Source organism: Nicotiana tomentosiformis, chromosome 6 (genome assembly GCF_000390325.3).
Source record: "Nicotiana tomentosiformis chromosome 6, ASM39032v3, whole genome shotgun sequence".
NCBI classification, from domain to species: domain Eukaryota; kingdom Viridiplantae; phylum Streptophyta; class Magnoliopsida; order Solanales; family Solanaceae; genus Nicotiana; species Nicotiana tomentosiformis.
This window is the reverse complement of record NC_090817.1, coordinates 11,143,838-11,164,610: the sequence shown is the minus strand read 5'-3', so window position 1 is coordinate 11,164,610 and position 20,773 is coordinate 11,143,838. Positions and strand designations below refer to the sequence as shown.

At 32.6% G+C, this 20,773-nt stretch overlaps 2 protein-coding genes across 3 annotated transcripts; both read left to right on the top strand.

The window, feature by feature from the left end:
• Positions 1–6,897: 6,897 nt before the first annotated feature.
• Positions 6,898–9,265, top strand: LOC104117197 (putative GATA transcription factor 22). The gene is made up of 3 exons (XM_070177106.1): positions 6,898–7,213; positions 7,609–7,914; positions 8,550–9,265. Exons 1-3 carry the CDS (start codon positions 6,983–6,985, stop codon positions 8,955–8,957), a joined length of 945 nt encoding a protein of 314 aa, XP_070033207.1. The 5' UTR covers positions 6,898–6,982; the 3' UTR covers positions 8,958–9,265.
• Positions 9,266–11,710: 2,445 nt separating this feature from the next.
• On the top strand, positions 11,711–19,818 carry LOC104087440 (uncharacterized protein At4g29660). 2 transcript variants are annotated; one of them, XM_009591898.4, is made up of 4 exons: positions 11,711–12,044; positions 17,315–17,394; positions 18,358–18,570; positions 19,461–19,818. In XM_009591898.4, the coding sequence occupies exons 3-4, from the start codon at positions 18,388–18,390 to the stop codon at positions 19,578–19,580; spliced, it is 303 nt and encodes a 100-aa protein (XP_009590193.1). In that variant the 5' UTR covers positions 11,711–12,044; positions 17,315–17,394; positions 18,358–18,387; the 3' UTR covers positions 19,581–19,818. The 2 variants fall into 2 exon arrangements, with proteins under 2 accessions (XP_009590193.1, XP_009590195.1); XM_009591900.4 differs by lacking the exon at positions 17,315–17,394 and having other exon boundaries at positions 11,712–12,044.
• The last annotated feature ends 955 nt before the right edge of the window (positions 19,819–20,773 follow it).

The following is a 20,773-nucleotide window of genomic DNA, read 5'->3' as shown; positions in this document are numbered from 1 at the left end:
GTTTTGAAATATTCGATGATCAACAAGTTGCAGCCTTAGTTGATAGTCAGGAAGAGCTTAAAATTGGAGAAGAGAGTGAGTTCCAGCAAGAGGAAAATTTTGAAGAAGAGGAGATTTTGAGCCAAACCTGGCTAATGGAACAAGCCGAACGATTAGAAATATATAAAACTCAACGTAAGAAAATTACATATGGGATAAAAGACTTAATAGAAGGAAGAGCTGAACTGGGATAAGAGATCGAAAAATTTGGCACTACTATTCACGACTTGGAAGCTCAATTGAAAGCAAAGTTTGTTGCGCCTAACGCCCAACAAAATAGTTTTGAGTTGTGTAAAACTGATCTTATATGCTAAATTGAGAAGCTAAAAGTGGAGAGCCAATCATTCAACCATACTTTTATTGATGATATCCATGTTGAGGAAACCACACTAGAGTCATGTGAGGAAGTAGATAATGTTATATTTGAAGACTCTAGTGTGTGTACATATGGGGATGTAAATAGTGACGCATATCTAGAGTTGAAGCGTATTGGTCCTCATTTCATGCATTTTTCAACATTTTGTTTGGATGATGATATGGGAATTGAGTCATTCGAGCCTTTGGAGGAGCCAACGGACGAGGAACAAGGTGCTTACATTCTGAAATTTATTGTGCTAGAGAGAAAGAATTACATACCTCATCTGAAGGCCAAGAAGTGTAGAATGCGAAATTGGTTACTTGGCCCAATTACCTTTGTCCCACTACCTTGTGAGCTTAGAAAAAAGCTTGAAGACAAATTGGGGGCTCAATTCATAAGTTCGAGGTGGAGGCAAAAAGCGGTTCAAGTCGTGCCGCAACGTTAAATCAGGCGCTTGTTGGGAGGCAATCTAGCTTTACTGCTTTCTTTTATTTTATTTTTATTATATTATTTTTGTAGTGTGTGTCTTTATTTTGTAGGATTACAAGCATAGGAAGCGAAGCCATTGGATAAGTGCAAAAGCGAGCTAGATTGTAAGAACTAAGTGTGCGGTACCCACACAAAGGACCATGCCTAGGGGAAGTCTGAGTACCTCGTAAGCCGCGATTGTTTCGGCCTTTGGCCTTTCAGGGAGTTTCTTGTCCACCCTCGTTATTTTTCTTTTGCTTTATTTGTGCATTGGAGACACTGCACTCTTTTAAGTGTGGGGTGGAAGAATTCCTCTAGATAATTAGTAGTAGTATGTTAGTAAAAATGCTAACTTCTTATTTTTTTTATTTTCGTAGTTGTGTAGTATTTTAGTAGCTTAATTGTTTTTTAAAATAAAGAAAAATAAGAAAAAAAAGTTGAAAAATTGGACTTTTTCCGACAATGGATCTCCTAGACAGTTTTCTTGAGGGATTAAAGTCTAAACAAAAATCCAAAAAATATGTCTTTTAGTTTCTTTTAGGTAGTAATAATCCCCCGTAATTTTTCTTTGTGCCTCGGTTCTTTTTCATAGGATGTAGTTTGAACCGAGTAGTAATTTTGTTTAGTGTAGGACTTAGGAAAAAATGGAGGAAGAAAGATGAGAGACCTAGGAGCCCTTGACTTGTTTGATAGTAGCATATTTAGGCTTTGAAATGTGTAGTATCTTTCCTATATTTTGAAATTGATCATGATTCCGTTATAAAATTAGAATGCATATCTTGTGACGCCTATGTCTCGTATTCTTGACTTATGTTCACTTTGTGCTTAATGGTTATCTTGTGGTTCCATGAATACTTGCATTAGTTTGAGAGTCGGAATGAGACCATCCTTATTGAGTCATGTGCCATGTGTGAAGTGAGAACTTTGTGTAGTCCATGTCATTGTACTTGTGTCTAGAACTTACCCGGAATGTGAGTCGAAGCAAAATTTTAGGTGAGACTCGGTTTAAAAAATAATTTTAGGTTGTCTTTGTTCTTTTTGAGTTTAATTCTTATCACAAATAAAATCTATTCTTAGTTAACTATTTTGAGCCTATACACTTTTATTTGGCACCCACATTATAAGCTTATACCCTTTTTGTTGTTAATTGATATTGTTTTGATCCTTTTACCTCTAAAGGCACTTTAATTATGAAATGAGCGCTAAAAGAAATAAGGAGGGAATTTGGGTGGCTTTCGAGTGGAAGCAATGAATGGAAGAAAGATGCACTTGTTTTGTAAAAGAATACACCAATAGCGAAAATTGTAAAGAAAATAAAATCTGAAAAAAAAAGAGAAGAAAAATATAGATGAATAAATTAACATCTTGTTCTTGCTAGTGGGGTATGAATTAAAGTAGTGCTTAAAGAAAAATGGATAGTCTTTTGGGTGATGTTAGTTGTGAAATTAAAGTTGGGATTGAAGAATATGCGCTTAAAGTTAATTATGTGTTGTGTTAAAGTGCTTAGGAGAGTTAGCCATTATTCCTAAATATATCATACCCATCTCTTAGCCCACATTACAACCATGAAAAAGTCCTAATTGATTTTAGATCGAACGAGCCTACATTAGTAGGGATTTACATTAAGGGCAAGCCTGTGGTACCAATTGCATGCATGTGACTCCTTTTGTAAGAATGGGCGATTTTCTTTGATATATATGAGTCCTTAAAATATATTTGAGCATTTGATTTGAATGTGTGGATTCAACTTACTCTTTTGTTCTTGTTGTGAGGGAACATGATTTCACGACGGATATGTAACGTTATTAGACTTCTCTAGGATGTTAGTTGTTCAAGCCATAAGTGCATTGTAACATTGAGTCGGTTTTAGAGGCTGGGGTTGTTATCAGCATGACGTCTTTGTTGTGAATATTTTTGAAGAATGAAAAAAGTTAAAGGGGGGTGTAAGTGATTGCATATGCTACAGTTTAATTGTTACTATCAGCCGTGGTCATTGGAGTAGTTTGCTTCAAATGTATAAATATAAAGTGCTCAAGAATAGTGTTAATTGTTGATTGCTTGAGGACGAGCAAGAGCTTAAGTGTGGGGTGGTGTTGTTTGGCTAAAAATCCATGCTTTTGTATGTAATTTGCCTTGCATTATACCTCGATCTAGTTAATTTTTGTATGAATATTTGTGACTCGAGCTTAATAATGTTGTTTATATGTGTATGAATAAATTGGAAGTGATTTGGGGAGTTTGCATGCAAATTGACGTCAAAAAGGGAAGAATTTGAAGGAAGTATAAGTTTGGTGTCCGGGTTGGTGCCAACCAAAACGCCATTGATAGAAGTGAAAAAAGTTTGTTGTCCAGGTTGGCGCCAAGCGAGACGCCAAAGGGCGGATTTTGTCCTAATTCGGCCGGGACTTAGGTATTTCAACCCTACACGTCCCCAACATGTATAAAAGGGATTCTAAACCTATATTTGAGGAGGATCGAACATATTTTGGACCAAGGGAGAGCACGGAGCCGCCGTGGAGGCCGGAATTCATCAGATTCCATCTTTCTTCCATCAAACTTAGTAATCTTTATGTTTCTTTGGATGAATTGTTATTTTGCTACCATATCTATGTGGAGCTAAATTTCACGTTCTAGGGTTGTGGTTGACATGAATATTGAAGTTTGTTAATTACATTACCGTTAACTCGAGTTATCGTTGTTGGTTGTTTCTCTAATTATGTGCATAATTGCTTAATTGTTTGGCCAGCAGTTGAGTTCTATTTACTATCTATGCTATGCTTGGGAAAGCCGTGTTTAGATTAGAGTAGAATTAGAGAGAGCTTGTTTCTGAACCCGTGGCTCGGGGAATAATTTCGCGGTTAGGATAGGAATATACCTAACAGTTTTGCTTAGTTGAATACCGTATTATATTAGTTCATGATAGATTCAATACCATAGGAATATGTGGTTGATATATTGTGGATAGACGGATAGTATTGTGGGAAAATGATATTTATATAAATGATTTGGATAACTAGAAATCATAGATAATTCGGATTAGCAGGTGTAATTACGAACTCAATATGATTGATAAACCGACCACAATCCTGGAATCTATATCTCCCTTGGTCACGTGTTTAAATTTCGCAATAGTAGTTGTAATAGGAAAACCAAACTTTTGATTATCTTGGACAGTTAATTGATTTCAGTTTGCTTAGTTAACAATTAATCTAAGTCTCTGTGGGTTCGACATCCGACTTTCGAGTCACTTTATTAATTGACGGTCACGTATACTTGCGTGTACTTGGGGAAACAACATTATTGATTAATGTGTATCAATAAATTTACTTGTAATTATCTAATAAATGACATGATTATAAAAAATATTTTTACACAGTACATGTTTTCTTGTATCTTCTCACTCAGCACTGACAGTACATTTTTCTTTTTTACTTGTTAACCTTACAGAGAATTTTAAATTAACGATTGGAACGTTGCTCAGTTAACAGATGATATTGTACTACTACTTGGCCTGCACAGCATTGAATGCAAGTTTTGGCAATACTAAGGTGACAATTAAATTATTGTCATGCAAAAATCTAACTTTTCGACCACTGACATGCACATGATTTTTACAATGAGACTGGATATTCAAAGAAATTAACATATAAATGAATAAATTACAGTACCAAAATCATAATAAAACTACCATGTACTCAACTCAAAATCTCAAATACATTAATATACACTACAAGAAAAAACAATAACGAAGAATCCGTCACAATTTATAAAAAAATTCAAGCGTAACTAAAATTTTGTTACCGAGAATAAAACCGTCATAACATTGTCACAAATTGATGCACTCTATTATGCTTTTCTTGTATTAATTAATAATTGTTTTTACGAGTTTTTCGAAGTAAGATTCTCAAAAAAATATTTTACGTCTAACACAAGTTAACTACATCCAATATATATATATATATATAGTAATTTTGCCCTGGTGGATTTCTTTCTCAGTTAATAAATATCTGGAATCTTGGATTACTAATTGGTGGAATACTGGGCAATCCGAACTTTTTTGAATAATATTTAAGAAAAGAGTCTTCTACAAAAATTCATAGAATTAGAGGAACTCCTCTTCTTGGACGAAATGATCAAGGAATACTCGGAAACACATCTCGAAGAGTTTGGGATAAGAATCCATAAAGAAACGATCCAATTAATCAAGATACAAAATAAATCCAAGAATCATTCATGCATCTTGGGTTAATGGCTTCGATTTTCAGAAATTTAAATTTTGGATTTTGCGACTAAAAATCCACATTTGATTTTTCAATAGAAAGGTAAGAGGAAGCTTTGAACATTATGAATTTGGAGATAGACTCAATCAAAATTGAAAGGATGAATCAAACCCAATCAAAAGGGAAGAAGGATTAGGATTAGGATGAATCAAACCCAATAAAAATGCAGCTCAGTAATGCGGAAAAGTTTTTATCTATTTTGTATTTGTAGCATTTTGGCGACATGGCCGAGTGGTAAGCAGAGGACTGCAAATCCTTTTTTACCGGTACAATATATATATATATACCGATGACACAACTTTCCTCAAGGTGCATCTTAGATTGTAAAGTATCCCTAATACTATATGTAGTATCTCTAATACTATATCTATTAATGTTTTGATTATTAATATACGAGGTAGGGATTAAGCCCAACCCCGATCCTAGAAGTGGCTTTTGATTGAAAAAAATATCTCTCTGCTGAAGGAGTGTGTGTGAATTGTGATAGAAGCTTAGGTACATCTCGCGCCTATGGTTCGCTATAACTATATATCCAAGAAGACAGTCAAAATTATAAGAATAAACAACTAACGTAACCCACTTGGTGAACTGTCGAGCTACAAGTTCTGATATACACTTTGATTCACAATAAGAAGAAATTCCTTTTTTTTTTCAATTGAATATGAATTTTCTTTTTTGCTAATAATATGAATATGAACTACAACAAGGAAAATCAATCATTAGAAAGACATAAAAACATTGGATGAATTTCTTTTGTGCCTAAAGGCATATATCTAGAATTTTCCTTTTATCAATCAAACACTTTCCAAAGCTATAATAGCTTCTTAGTTTTAAAAAGTTTTCTTGTTGGATCTCACCAAAACTCTCTCTAGTACAGTATAAATCTGACTTTAGTTAGCTAACTTCAGGAAATCAAAGTTAATTATCCGAGCATTATGAGGGAAGTATCGTAGATATAAATTTGTTACACATTACCAATTATAAGGATATGATTAATCTTAGACCAAGCTTCATCCACTTCCTACTTATTATGAACTCGAATCATTACATGGCTGATAAAGTAAGCTAAGCTTCACACGACCCTGACGAAATCTCCTTTCTGATTAAAACCTAGTTACACGCGTATGAAATTAAATTCAAGACTCACAATTTGATGAATACCTATATAAATTGTATTTTTGTCATCGATCAACTTCGGTAACGGGTTCGGCCGAACCCAGTAGCTTTAATCCAAACCCTATATTTGTCTTATAAAATTTATTGAATAGGTACAACTTCTTACTTTAGAACCCAGTAATATAAATGGGTTAGAATCCCGAACTCAATAACTTCAAATTTTGGTTCCGCCTCTGTCGATCGACTACTATTTGTATGTCTAATTTGAACCAAACACAAGGGAAAACCCTAAATAAGGAAGAGAAATAAGAAAATATTAGCAAAAAAGAAAGAGTTGGTAGATGATTGAGGGCACATGAGAATGCTATGTGTGGTTGACATAGCCTTTGTCCAAACTTCATAAGGTTACGTTGTTATTATTGATAAAAATATTTTCCAATTAATTTTGACTTTAGGAATTATTATTAATTGAGGGATGAATCATGAAACTTTTGAAGATAGGGTTCTGTCATTTGGTCGTGTGGTAGCATACTGCTCCTCTCCTTTTTGTTTGTCTCTTTTAACTTTGTTTGTTTGCTTGTCCTCAAGTCACGTGAGTGCCCCTTTCTTTTCTCTTTAAAATAGTTTTACAACATTCTTCAATTACATTTTCTTTGATCATTTCACAAGAAGAAAATCTTCTTTCCTTTTCCTTTCTTCTTTTATTTTCCTCTTGCTTCCCATGATTCCCACTTACAGAAATTCTTCTTCTTCTCCTTCATTTCCTTTTGAACTTAATAATAATGAGGTTCATGATCTAAGTCATATTAATCCTCTTGTTAGCCCTAGCTATCAAGTTGCTTCGTCATCTTCTTACTCGTCTTGCCAAACTTTCTTCAATAATTCAACTACTAATCAAGATCAAATGGGATATTATCGTTCTCAATTTTACCAGCCACAATACCAACCCGAGGTATACAAGATTAGGGTTCTTTGTTTTCATATTGGATCGCGTTTCTTTTCCTAATTTGCTTAAGTTTGGAGGTTTTAACAATCACTTGGATCACATTCTTTTTTTTGAAGAAATAATTAACTAAAAGTATGGTATGATATTTAATAACTTAAGCTTTTAGACTAGATAATCACATATTTCAACACTATTATTTTGAACTACTACCAGGCACACCACCAACCCGAGGTACATATAAGAAAAGGGTTTCTTTTTAATATTGGATTGTGTTTCTCTTTCTATTTTCTTTTTCGCTCTCTGGGTTGTATATTTTTCACTATCACTTGGATCATGTTAAAAATATGCAAATTAAGTGGTCTTTGCTTTTTTGTCTTTAATTGTTCCTGTTGATCATATAGGTTGATAATTTTGCTTCAAGAAGTGGATCACATGATCATCTAGAGAAGAAAAACAAGGGACTCAAATTAACCTTGTGGAAAAAAGGAGATAAGTTGATGCAAAAGATGAAGAATTCAGATCACGCACATATCAAATTGAAGTTAGAAGATCAGAAGAAGCAGCAATCATATCCTAATTTGGAAACTGATTACAGCAGCAACAGCTCTTCCAACAATAGTAATAACAACAATATTCCAATTAGGGTTTGTTCTGATTGTAACACTACTAAAACCCCTCTTTGGAGAAGTGGTCCTAAAGGCCCTAAGGTAATTATATTTTCTTACTAATTAACCAAATTGCACGAGTCAAATGAAGTATATATTCCAATCTTTTCAGTTTTTTTTTTAAAACTTTCCGTATAAATAATTTTTATATTATCAGTACATTTCAACTAGCTAAAGCAAGTGAAATTATAAATGGGATTACTATAGACGGTTACCTATGTTGTAGGTTATTTTATGGTCTAAAAACTGTATACAAAAATTAGATTCACTTAAAAAGATCCTATTTAAATTAGATCCTATTTAAACTTAAGGATGTAATTATATGTACTGATAATATAAAGATTTTTATAGGGCAGAGATCATTTTTAGTCCGCGGCTGAAACTATTTACATACAGTTGCCGCAAAAGTGTATAAGTTAATATATTTTTTCTATACAACATACAAATATATATATATATATATATATATATATATATATATATATATATATATATATTTTTTTTTTTTCGGCTATTACTTTGAGAGCGGTTGCACAATATCATTTTTTCCTTTTTTATACTATCAATGTAATTTTATCTGTGTTAGTAGTTAGTTACCATTTATCAGGCGTCCAGTTAATACTTGTCAAAAAATTTTATATGATCTGATTGTGTATATATTTCTTTAAATGGTACAGTCACTTTGTAACGCATGTGGAATTCGACAAAGGAAAGCAAGGAGAGCCATGGCAGCAGCAGCAGCTGCAGCAAATGGGACAAATTTCACGACTGAAACATCAACAACAACAACAGCAACAGCAACAGCAATGAAGATAAAAGTGCAACAGAAACAGAAGATAACTACAAAAGTGAATAACAATCATGTTGTACCCTTCAAGAAAAGGTGCAAATTCATAACATCTACTACTGCTGCTGCTGTTGGATCATCTTCATCTACTATTAATAATGCACAAAAGAAGATTTGTTTCGAGGATTTCTTCGTCAACTTGAGCAACAATTTGGCGTTACATCGCGTTTTTCCACAGGATGAGAAGGAAGCTGCAATTTTGCTAATGGCACTATCTAGTGGCCTTGTTCATGGTTGAGTAATATTTAAATTTCTTGAGTTAATTAAAGGGATTAGCACTAAATTAGTAGTGTGAAATTGAGTTTGAGATCATAATGATAGCTAGAATAATATTAGTGAGAGTGAGATCAGTTGTAGCATGTAAGTCAAGCTACGTACGAAAATTTTAATAAGAAATTAAGTAGTACTAGTAGTAGTAAGTTTGATCTTGTGTGGTGGTGATCTTTGTAAGCTTATAATGATAGTTTTTGAGCAAGATGATAACAAGAACATTTATCACTTGTTCATCTATCTGCTTGTGTGATGATTTTCAAGTTTATTGATGAATATTCTCCCCAAAACCGTAAATATTGTTTTCTTAGGGATATTTACAGAAATATTCGGTCGGATTAACCGTTTACGTTTTTTGACATGTATACATAAATTATACACATATTATACATAATATTATGGATCAATCGACTATTTTTAATTAAAGAGGTCGGGTAAACGGATTTTAGGTTAATTCTTCTATTTCTTTTATATACTAGTTCATAGATATTACAACAACAATAATTAATACCAGACCTAAAATAATTTCATAAGTGGAGGTCTGTGGAATATAGTGTGTACATAGTATAAAGACTGTTCTCAATAGACTTTCGGCTTAGAAAAATCACTAGTTTATTAGATATTATACAGAACAATTCTTTTTACCTTTTCTTTCTTTTATAAAACGCATGAAAGAAGTGAATTCTGTTAATTAACTAGGGTGACAATTACATATAAAATCTTAACATTTACTTAAATTATATTTTCAATATTCCTCTTTACGCGCAGTCCTATTTTAATTTTACGAGTCAAGTACTCGGAAATTCTTTTTAATAACGTGTGACAGTAAAAACTTGAATTCAGGAGCTCTATGTACTCAAATAACATGGTGAAGAGTAATAAGTTTCTTATTTCAGTAAAATATCAGTCAGTACAATGATCAACTTGACAAAAATATGTGGATGTTTAGGTTGGGTACGCAAAGAGAGTATTAGGGTTTGGGACCAGCTTCACAAAAGAAAACAAATTATGCTTTTAACAGAAATATAAAGTGACACTTACACTCTGCGCGGCTGGCATGAATGGCTCATATCTATGAATCATTATTCTGATGTTTCATTATAAACAGTAGCTCTTGATGTTCGCAGAAGTCGTTTGCAGACTCAGGGGAGGTACAGTTTTATATAAGGATTATGCAGAATTCGATAACTTTGGCTCATACGATGTATATTTGTATTAGACAATCAACTTAACATGTAAAAATAAATTATCCTGGACCCAATAAGTTGTATATTTAAGAATCTAGAACTCATTAACTCAAAATCCAAAATTCACTCTTTGAACTGAAATAAAAGGTAGTATGTACCTTTATAAGAAGTTAAAATAAGGGGAACTACAATTTTACATACGGATTTGGCAGAACGCAGTGACACATACGTTATATATTTGTATTAAAAAAATCAACTTAGCAAGCAAAAATAAATTATCCTGGACCCAAATAAGATGAATGTTTTAGAATATAAAATCATAAAACTCAAAACCTTGAAGCCGTCCTTGAATTTCAGTAGAAAGCAGTACTTACTTTTATATGAAAATAAAAGCGAGCTTCACTTTTATGTACGAATTCAACAGAACTCAATAATTTTGGTCTATCCGTTGTATATTTGTGTTAGTAAATCAAATTAACATGTAAAAATAAATTATCCTGGACCAATAAGCTGTATGTTTTGGAATCTAGAACTTATTAACCCAAAATCTTGAACCCGTCTTTGAACCGAAGTAGAAAATGGTATGTACTTTTATATGAAAATAAGAGAAAACGAAAAGAGATAGAAAAGCTTATTAGAATTTCTTATTTTTTCAGTGTCATCTCAACCTCATCCCACGGTCCCGTACAACCCACAACAATAGAAAACAAAAAAAAAGTTTGAACGTTAACGAAATGTTACAAACACGTACGCCTGAATTTTCCTTCTTACTTTTTGTTGTAAATTAGGAGGCTTTTGTGTTCTTTCATTTCATCTGGTTCTATTAGAGTCAACACGAAAAGATGACATGATACATTAGCTATTTACCAGTATTAGTAAATTTCATGCCACCTTAAATTGTATATATATTATATTAATGGTGTAATTTTTTTTTTTTGACATTATCAATGAATATTAACCTGCAATAGCAAGTTAGATATAATTTAGGGAGAATTTCATAAAAGTACAACTGAACAAAATACATTTCAACCGCTTAGCCCAAAACAATATCTTTATCGGATGTCTGTGAGCACGTAATTTTTGCCCAATATATGAAATTACTCCTAAGCAATCTCAAAAATAGCTTTTAATTATTTTATAGAATTTTAGGATTTTTTCTATATTTTACTTGATTTGTTTTGTGCGTATTTGTGTGTGGTGCATTTTAGTAGCATTTTAAATCTTAAAAAATAACAAAAATATTGTAATCTTTATATTTTTAGATTTTAGTTGCATAATTAATTGTATTTGTAAAACATTAAAATACCAAAAATACATTAGGCACTTTACATGCATTATTAGTTAAATAATTTAGTTAATTGTTAGAAAAATGGATAATTAGGTTAAATTTGCAAAGTTAGCTTTAGTTAGAATTAGATTGGTCAATTTAAAAAATATTTAGACTAGGAAAGAAAGAGGCTATTTACTTTGTTTTCAAATGGCCAGTGATAAACGGCCAAATTCTCGCCCCAAACCCATCTGCCTAAAACCCTCACACTCATATACATTCATAGACCCTCCGATGGAACAAAAGCCCTAGCCGCCTCCCTCCTCCTCCTCTTCTTCTTCTTCTCTCTCGAGCAGCCGCTCACTTCCGCCTCCCTCCTCAAATGAGCTTCTCAAACAAAGAAAAAGATTTGAAAAAACCAGGGGTTGTGAAAAAAATTCATTCTCTGCCGATTTGTTTGGACCAATTCAGTCGGTTTTCAAGGTCAAATCGAGTTCTTAAGGGGCTGTTCGTTGCTGCTGTTGCGATTGTTGAGTAGCTGAGCTCCATTCCTCATTTTAGACTTTTATTTTGCCGTCTACTGCTGTTCTGTAATTGTTAGGTGCGTCTTATTGTCCTCTTATTTGACTATGAATGAATATTTGAGTGCTAATTCTATGAACATGCTAAATCTTATGGAATCCGGATGCTTTGACTACCAGATTTGCCTGTTTGTTTCTATCTGTTGATAATTTTGGCTTTCGCTGCTGCTATTTTGTTCTAAACTCAGCATGTTAGTGGCTGAATATCATCATGTTTGGGTACTGTTAATTGAGCACTTAGTGAATTCGCAAGAGTTTTGAATTGGATTGTTTGTTACTGAAATGATCATACCTTGAGGATAAAAATGTCAATTCATCATGAACATGAATTTAAGTTACTAACATTGAATAAAAGCTAGAATAAGCAGTGAATTAGTTTCGTGGTGAGTTGTTGTGAAAACTAGCAGCATATTTTCATTACATATGTTGGCTCTATTTACTATGAATTGATTACTGTTGTAGCTTTAGATCCTGAATGCTATTGTAGTAGGATATAAATCCATAAGTAAAGGTAAATCAGTGATTTTTCAGTTATGTAATTAAATGGGTTATGTTTGACTAGTTCCAGCATTTGATTCCATATTTGGTTTTGTTGTTCCATACAATCCATTTCATAGGCTTCGGCAGAAGTTTTTTTTAAAGTTTAAAAGCCAATGGCCTGATTTTAACTTGAGGCAAATTTCAGATTAGTTTTAATTCGCGACTTCTTAGATATTGTAAAGATAGAATATTAGCCTTGAACCAAGACATAATGCAATCCATCTTATGAACAAATTAACTATCCAATCCATACTGCCTCACACTCCTATCCATAATTCATGGCCTCACATGGATCTCAAATCATAGGAAAATAAATAATTTAAAAATATTCGTAGTGTGCGTTAGGCGCGATTAATAATAAACGTCGTGACTATGGGTACGGTTCTCGTGGCATAGTTACGATACGTAAACTCCAATTCGAGTGTGCCTTTCACGTAACTCGACCATAACTTCAAATAATAATAATAAACATGTTGTAAATCGCGGGTGTGTTTCACGTGACGCGATTCGCGAAGTGTTCAAAAAAACAATAAGTGCGCGACATCAGGACTTATTCAAATAAATTCCATAAATACAAAAAGCGATTGAAATAATTAAAAGCGGTTAGAAAGTTAAAAATGCACAATAGGTTTCAAACATGTAATTAATCAAATAATTAAGTCAATTATTAATAGTTGAGCGACCGTGCTAAAACTACGGAATCCGGGAATGCCTAACACCTTCTCCCGGATTAACAAAATTCCTTACCCGGTCTTCTGTGTTTGCAAACCAAAAATAGTCATTTTACTCGATTTGGGATTCTAAAATAAACTGGTGACTTGGGACACCATAAATTATTTCAAGTGTCAACTCTAAATAAATAAATAATCCCATTTTGAATAATGTCACTTTAATTGGAAAAGCTTCCTATTCCTTATCCCTCGGTAAAAAGGAGGTGTGACAATGGCCCAATAAATGTTAACAATTAGTTCTTTTTCTAGCAATATGATATCATTCACATGGTATGGCAGGATTTTTTTTTTTTTTTTTTTTTACAATCTCTCAAGGTTACACCTTCCCCTCCCCCCCCATATCCCGAATTCCCCCACAAAACTTTTGTCCATGCCTTTGTTTCTTTTTCTTCCACAACTTAAATACCAACAAATTATGTATTAAAATAAACATTTCTCCTATTTTCTCTTTTTCTTATGGCAAAACATGATTTTTCAATAAAATATTCCAATCTTCTAGTACTCTTTTACGTGGTGAATCATTTGGGTTTTCACATATTAAAATTGTTAGTCAAATTTTAGATTAAAAGTGAAATTTTATGTGCAATTGCTGAAGCAATCGAACACGATAAACGAAAAATCAAAACTTGGTAAATGAATTGTATAATCCCTCTAACACATATAAAAACTTTTTCATATTGCCCATAACAAAAAAGAAAGAGAAGAAAGTGTCAAACTTCCATGGAGGCCTCTTATGCACAGACATTGTATCTAGATTCTTATAAACTAAAAACATATAATTATACAACATTATACATAAATACACACATTTATACACAGTTATACATAAGTATACAACACTATATAACTATATATAAACACTAGTTATACAATATTTTCACTAGAAAACACATTATGTCCAACACTACATTAACTGTAAATAATATATCAATGTATACCTTATCAAAAAATATATCAACTTGTATAAACATGTATAATACTATATAAGAGGTATTTATACATTCATATACATAATTATACATAATTATACGGTGTTGATACAAACTGCTACATGGTTATGACTTTTTATTCCAACTTCGAGTTGTAGCAGCAGGTATTACAACTTTTATGCGAACGATTCCGAATTTAATACCCAGACAAGATACATCCAGTTTAAGATCCGAGACTTCAAGGTTGTAACAATACTGATCCGAATTTCAAACTTCAAACTCTTCCAAAATTATTAGTTATTTCTCGACGCAAATCAGGTTTGAGAGCTAAAGATTTCAGATATTCATGGGTTTTCATTTTTCTCTCAAAATCTTCAATTCTTCTTCTGCTTGCCGCCATCAGATTTGGTGGGCTTGGACGACAGAGGAGGAGCCTAAGCCAGAATTGTTTAGAGGAGGAATAATGGAGAGGATGATTGGATCTGTTTGGGTTAGAAAGAAAGAAAAGAGAGGTGGTAGGGAGAGAATTGGGTGCGTTGGGAATATAAAAAAAGAAAGAAAAAACCTTTTAAGTGCTTTGTGCTAACCGATGAAAACTATTTTACAATTTATGTACAAACTGTGTTAAATCGGGTAAGGACCTAAAATATGGGCCTAATTTTGTTGGCATGTTGGGTCAACTGACAATGGAGGTAATTTTCTCTATAATTTACAGCCCGTTAGGCCAAGCTGCCAAAAATTGCTTATTTTGAAAAGTATTTTTTTTTCTTCAGAAGTGCACTTTTCAAAAGTACTTTTGAAAAAAATAGTTTGTGTTTTGCCAATTCATTTAAGTACTTTTTGCAATATTTGGTAAACAAATTGTGTTTGGCCAATCTTTCTAAAAAGTGCTTTTGAGTGTCAAATTACCAAAAGGATAGTACCAAGGTCTTATAATTATTTTAAAGAGAAAAATGAACTTAAATATTTATGGTAAGAGACTTTTATTATTTTTTCTTTTATTTAATTAAAATATAAAACATAAAGTAAACATACATATTAAAGATTTTAATCAAGATAACATATATAGTTATAACAAAGCATATAATATTATCTAGTATAATTACTTATTGTCATTATTCAGTATGAATTAGAAGTCTATTCTACAAATTACAATATGTTGATAATCCACCATGAAATAATAAGCAAAGTCACCCATACATGATAATATTTTTCAACAATTTCATCTCTAATTCTATCACACAACGCCTCCATATTAGCAGAAGATTTGCCTTGCATGTCTAACACAAGTTCAAAATTGAATTCTTTATCGGTAGAAGAATGTCGTCGGATGAAATTATGTATAGCCATGGTAGTTGTAACAAGATGATTATGAATGTCAAACTTGAAAGATGGCATCAACCGTAAAATAAAAATAATTCTAAATATATAAAAAAATATTATTTTCGCAAAAAAATAGTTAAGTATGTTTAAATTCAAATTTGACTAGAGTAACTAATTATTAACAACACGTAATGCATAATAATTTTAAATTTTTTTTAAAAAAAAAACTAATTATTACTTAACCTAATTAACTTTGTCCTAAATTGGCAAGTGACCTATTGTGAGACTGTTACTTGGCTTAATGTGTAGCCTTTTTTTTCTTCTTTTAATAATATATAGATTATGCGATGCAATTGTGAATTTATTACCTATTTGTAGGTAATTTTCACAGATTAGATTTGATAACTATTTTAAAGATTCGGGAATTAATAGCCTATAACAGAAGAAATTATAAATGATTATTTGTAGAAAGAGAATTGATAATCCAAAAAGGTTGTAGATAATTTACTTTAGTGTGAAAAAATAAGAAGTTTATAGTTACTTTCTAAGTGACCACATTGTGTAATATTCTAAACACCATAAATGCGGAGGTAAGGTATATAAAGACCTATCTTATACATATAATATATACAAATATAACCTTATCAAAAAAAAATAATATATACAAATATAGCATTTGAACATTATGAGTTGGAGTTCGGAATTCTCTCCCACAACTCATTCGATTTTCTATATTTGAAATCTATTGTTTGTACTTTTTAGTGAATTTTTCAATGCATTTACAAGGTTTTAACCATAATTATTGGGTCGGATGAATCCGTAACTGAAGTATATACATTACATCTGCCTAATTATCACCACATCTGCTTAAGTAATCCCCTTCTTCTCTCCATATTCTAAAAAGAATTAGAATGCGATCTTCTACAAGTGCAAAAAAATTAAAGCTCCATCCAAACTACATAACTTACAATTTGAAGAGTCAAAAAAATTTATTCTTGACCAAGATCTTAATATTTTTATTTGTTTAAAATTCTAACGAATATGTTTGAAAAGTACGGTTCCTAAAATTTGTATGCCCAAATTAAAACCAGAAATTGATTATTTATTTGTAATCCAGATACATCATATCCTTTGGGGAAATGAAGATTATTGCAGTGTGACATTTACTTTACCGGGAGTCGGACCAATCCGAAAAGATCACTCCCCATTGTTTTGAGCCTCCCTTTTTCATGAAACTCTACTAGTTGATACATTTACTTTGCGCTTTGTTTTGAAGCGAGGCAAGCCCCTGTCGCTTTTTTGCGCTTCTCGCTCTCAAAAACACTGCTATGAAAGAAAAGGAAAGGAGAATAACTCCACAAATAAGATATTTTTGTGCCACTATTGATCTTTTGGCTTCGATAATAAATTTTTTAGGATAAAAGCCCATGCCAAAATTTTAAAACACGCTGGGCAGGATTTTGCTCGATTGTCTCATTGGGCATAATATTAAACACAGAACAAATATGGTGATCGTCAGAATTTTGCCACAAAGTTCTAACTATCACTAGAGCTTTGTGGTTGAAATTCTTGTGATGGACTGCTGTTTGCTATATATCAGCTAGCAAATGTAATTATTTCTGGTCGACCGGCTTTATGTATAATATGCCCTTTAAAAAAGGTCCATCCAGCGTCATTTGGATCCATTCGAATGGACTTGGACCAGCCCAAATCTTCTAGTGGGCCTCAACTTCTTGCCAACACCACTAACTTGCTCTAATTTTGCAGCAAACTCGTCAATTCTTCAGAGTTCCTCGCGACGGAATCAAATTTAAAATCAAAATTTATCTTCGTCTGTTCCTCTCTTGGTATTTTTCTCTCTCGATATCTAATTAGCTTATTATCTTTTGCATTTGGCTATGCTTTTGAATAATATAATACAAATTATGGCGAGTTTTGCTGTGTTTGATTCATTTCTTAAACAAACTCTCAGCTTCAATATCAGTTATTTTTGAGTTACTATAATTTGCTATAGTTGTGATGGTGTGTTAATTTGATGAGTATTTGTGCCACTGGAGGCAGTGGGTGCACGCCTTAATTACTTGTTAACTGATTAATTTTTTTGTTATGTTTTTCCCTATTTTGAGAGCTGATTGTGTGTTGATTTGAAATTGAACTGATCTCTAATTATAGTTTAATGTGTTACTGTGGTTTTTCTTGCTAGTACTGGATTTCTATTTCCTGTATAGAAGACCAAAAATTTGATTAACTTTTAGCTAATTATAAAAATTAGGGTTAAATTACTGAACTCCATTTTTTTCTTAGTGAAGTTAGTTTGTAATGCAATTGAAAATATGAAAGCTAAAAGAACTTATATGTAAAGTATAGTGGAGGATTCGACACGGGTGTGGTGGATTTTAGGAGGATCCGAATAACGTAGTTTATAGTGATCATTAGTGTAGAAAATAACCAGACATTAGATTCTCACCTTGTAGGTTGCTGATGATAACATAGAGATAGTTAAACAGCAAGAATACTCTGTCCTCCTTAACAGATCTCCCTAATGTTACCAAAAATGTTACTCTTCTTTTCTCTTGCAAATTTTCCGCCTGTTAATATTGATTCTTTTATCAGTCTTCATCCATATTGATATTATGTTTTTCTAGAATGATTTGTAAGACTGCTTTTATGCCAATAAATTTACAGTAATATGGGCTATCTAAAGTTGATACATCCTGCATTAAACAAAAATATCCCTAATAAATTGTCTTACTGCTTTCTGCATGTGGACATCTACATCTTCCAATTAATCAGATATTTCGTTTGTGCAGTTCAGCTGATAATTAAAGGATATCGTGGAAATGGCAACCTATATGTGGAGGAAATATGCAGATTACGTGTACACAAAGTGGGAGAAGACAATTCTATGGGATATGGTAGAACCATTTAGGAGACCAAAATCGTTTACGCCTCTTGTCACAATCTATGTTTGTGCATTTTATACTGGGGTTATTGGGGCAGCCATCACCGAGCAACTCTACAAGGTATAATATCTTTAGATCCTTAATTTCGTAGCATTAAATGCTTGGAAATTCCTTTTGACAGATTTGAAATTGGACCTTTGTGAAGTTAGTTTTGGAAGTTAAGAGCACCATTGTTGGAGTGGCATAGGCAGGGTATGAACTCCCCAGTATTGACTGGGAATGCATATAATTTTCTTAAACTGATCACGCTGACTTACTTCACCTTACTACTTTGTTTAGGAGAGGGTCGCTGGCAGAAAGTACAAACTAAAATGATTAATCATATTTACTTGAAACTTTTGAATAGTGAGTGGAACTCCTTTTTCTTATTAGTAAATGATGTGTGGAATTTCATTATTTGAATTTGTACTTCCCATAAAAATGAGTTAGGAACAAAAGTTAGGAGTTTGAAGTGTAAGAACTCATCACTGAACAAGCTTCAGTTATTAGTTTAGTATTTTCAATGTGCAAATCAAGTTAGCCACTCAACTGTTTAACCTATGTGTACAATGGGTTGGAACCAGCATATAGTTTGACCTCGCTATCTGAAAGGATTTATTCATTCAAGGTAGGAGAATCATCTGAATTTGTCTTGTCTAGTCAAATTGCTGTATTTCTTTCCTTCTCCTAGATCTAATTCTTATTTTTTCAGTATGTATCTGCTTTTCGGAAAAAGTTATTTTTCCTCTAGCCATAACCTTTTCTAAAAATGTTGTGTGTAGGTCATTGCCTTTAGAGAAGATAAGTAGCCTACTCGTGTTCTGTATAATACGAGCTATGTAGTACTTATTTGTTCAGAGTAGACGACTTTCCCTCGTATATTAAGAATCGGATTTTCTTTTTCAGCCTTTAGTTTACTATTAGTTCAAATTCGTGCCTTGATATAATAGCTTCTTTTCCCATAATGACAGGAAAAATACTGGGAAGAACACCCTGGGCAAGAAGTGCCTCTAATGAAACCAATGTTTTATGGCGGCCCTTGGAGAGTAATGAGAGGTGATGTTCCTCCTATGGGAAAGTTCAAGCTCTGAGCTTCAGTCTGTAGATAGTTATAAGGTATCTAATATAAGTTCTATGAAAAGGACAAGTAGCGAGATATGTTGTAGGTTCGAACTACTCTAAGAGAACTTATAATTGAAACCATATAGGTAGGTTTCTAATGTTTACTAATCTATTTTGGTCCTTCCCCATCTTTAATTTCCCCTTGTCTTTCTTATAAATTGGTGATATTCTTTTCAAGTGAAATTTCATTACATTTCTAGTTTTTTATTTGTGTTTGTATAAAATATCAAAGCAAATGATTTAACTCGACTGAATTTCATGTATAAAGTTTGATTTCCATCAATGCCTGAAAATTTTGTTTAAAGGACATATAGTATTTTAGTGGAGTGTTTTCTCTTTACAATTGCTTGTTGCAGATTACTGAAATGATCTGTCAACCAAGGGTTATAGCTTAGTGGCGTGGGTTGAGAGTTGGGTTCAAATTTTAACGAAGGCAAAAAAATAATAGGTGATTTATTTTTATATGTTGAGGTCTTATTGGACTGAGTTACCTCGTACTTGTGTTAATGAGAGGTAATAGGTAACACCTAAAATTAATCTAGGTATGCGGGAAACCACAATTATCAATAAGGATTATTGAAATGGCCTAACCACAAAGGGACAACTCTTAACAATTTTAATAAAGCAACCCAGCACACTGAACTCTACTTGTCAATTAGGTTGGGCTGGGTGAGAACTTAGATCCCAGCCCGTCTTCAGCCCATGGGTTCCAGGGACAAGTCTTAAGGAGCCCAGTTGGGAGTTGGGCCACTTTGACATTTGAGTTGCTTGACACACATCATGACCAAGTGAAGGGAAAATGATATTGTATAGATAGTAGCCAAAAAATTATATAAATTCTTTTGTATATATTTACATTTATGTATGTTATATACAAAAAATATATAAAGTTTATACACTTTTGCAGCTACCTGATGTAAATAGTTTCGGCCACGAGTTATAAGTGATATTTGCCCTTAAGTAAATTTGTTGGGTCGGGCCAAGTCCATGTTTAGTTGGGCTGGGTTTTATTTGTTCTATACTATTTTATTTTAGGGAAACTACTAGCCAATTAGCTATTTGTATTATTAATATTAGCCAATTAGCTATTTGTAGTAAAAATAATGTCAATTTTTTGCTTTCTTAGCGTGTTATTAGAATATCATTTGTGTATCACATATCT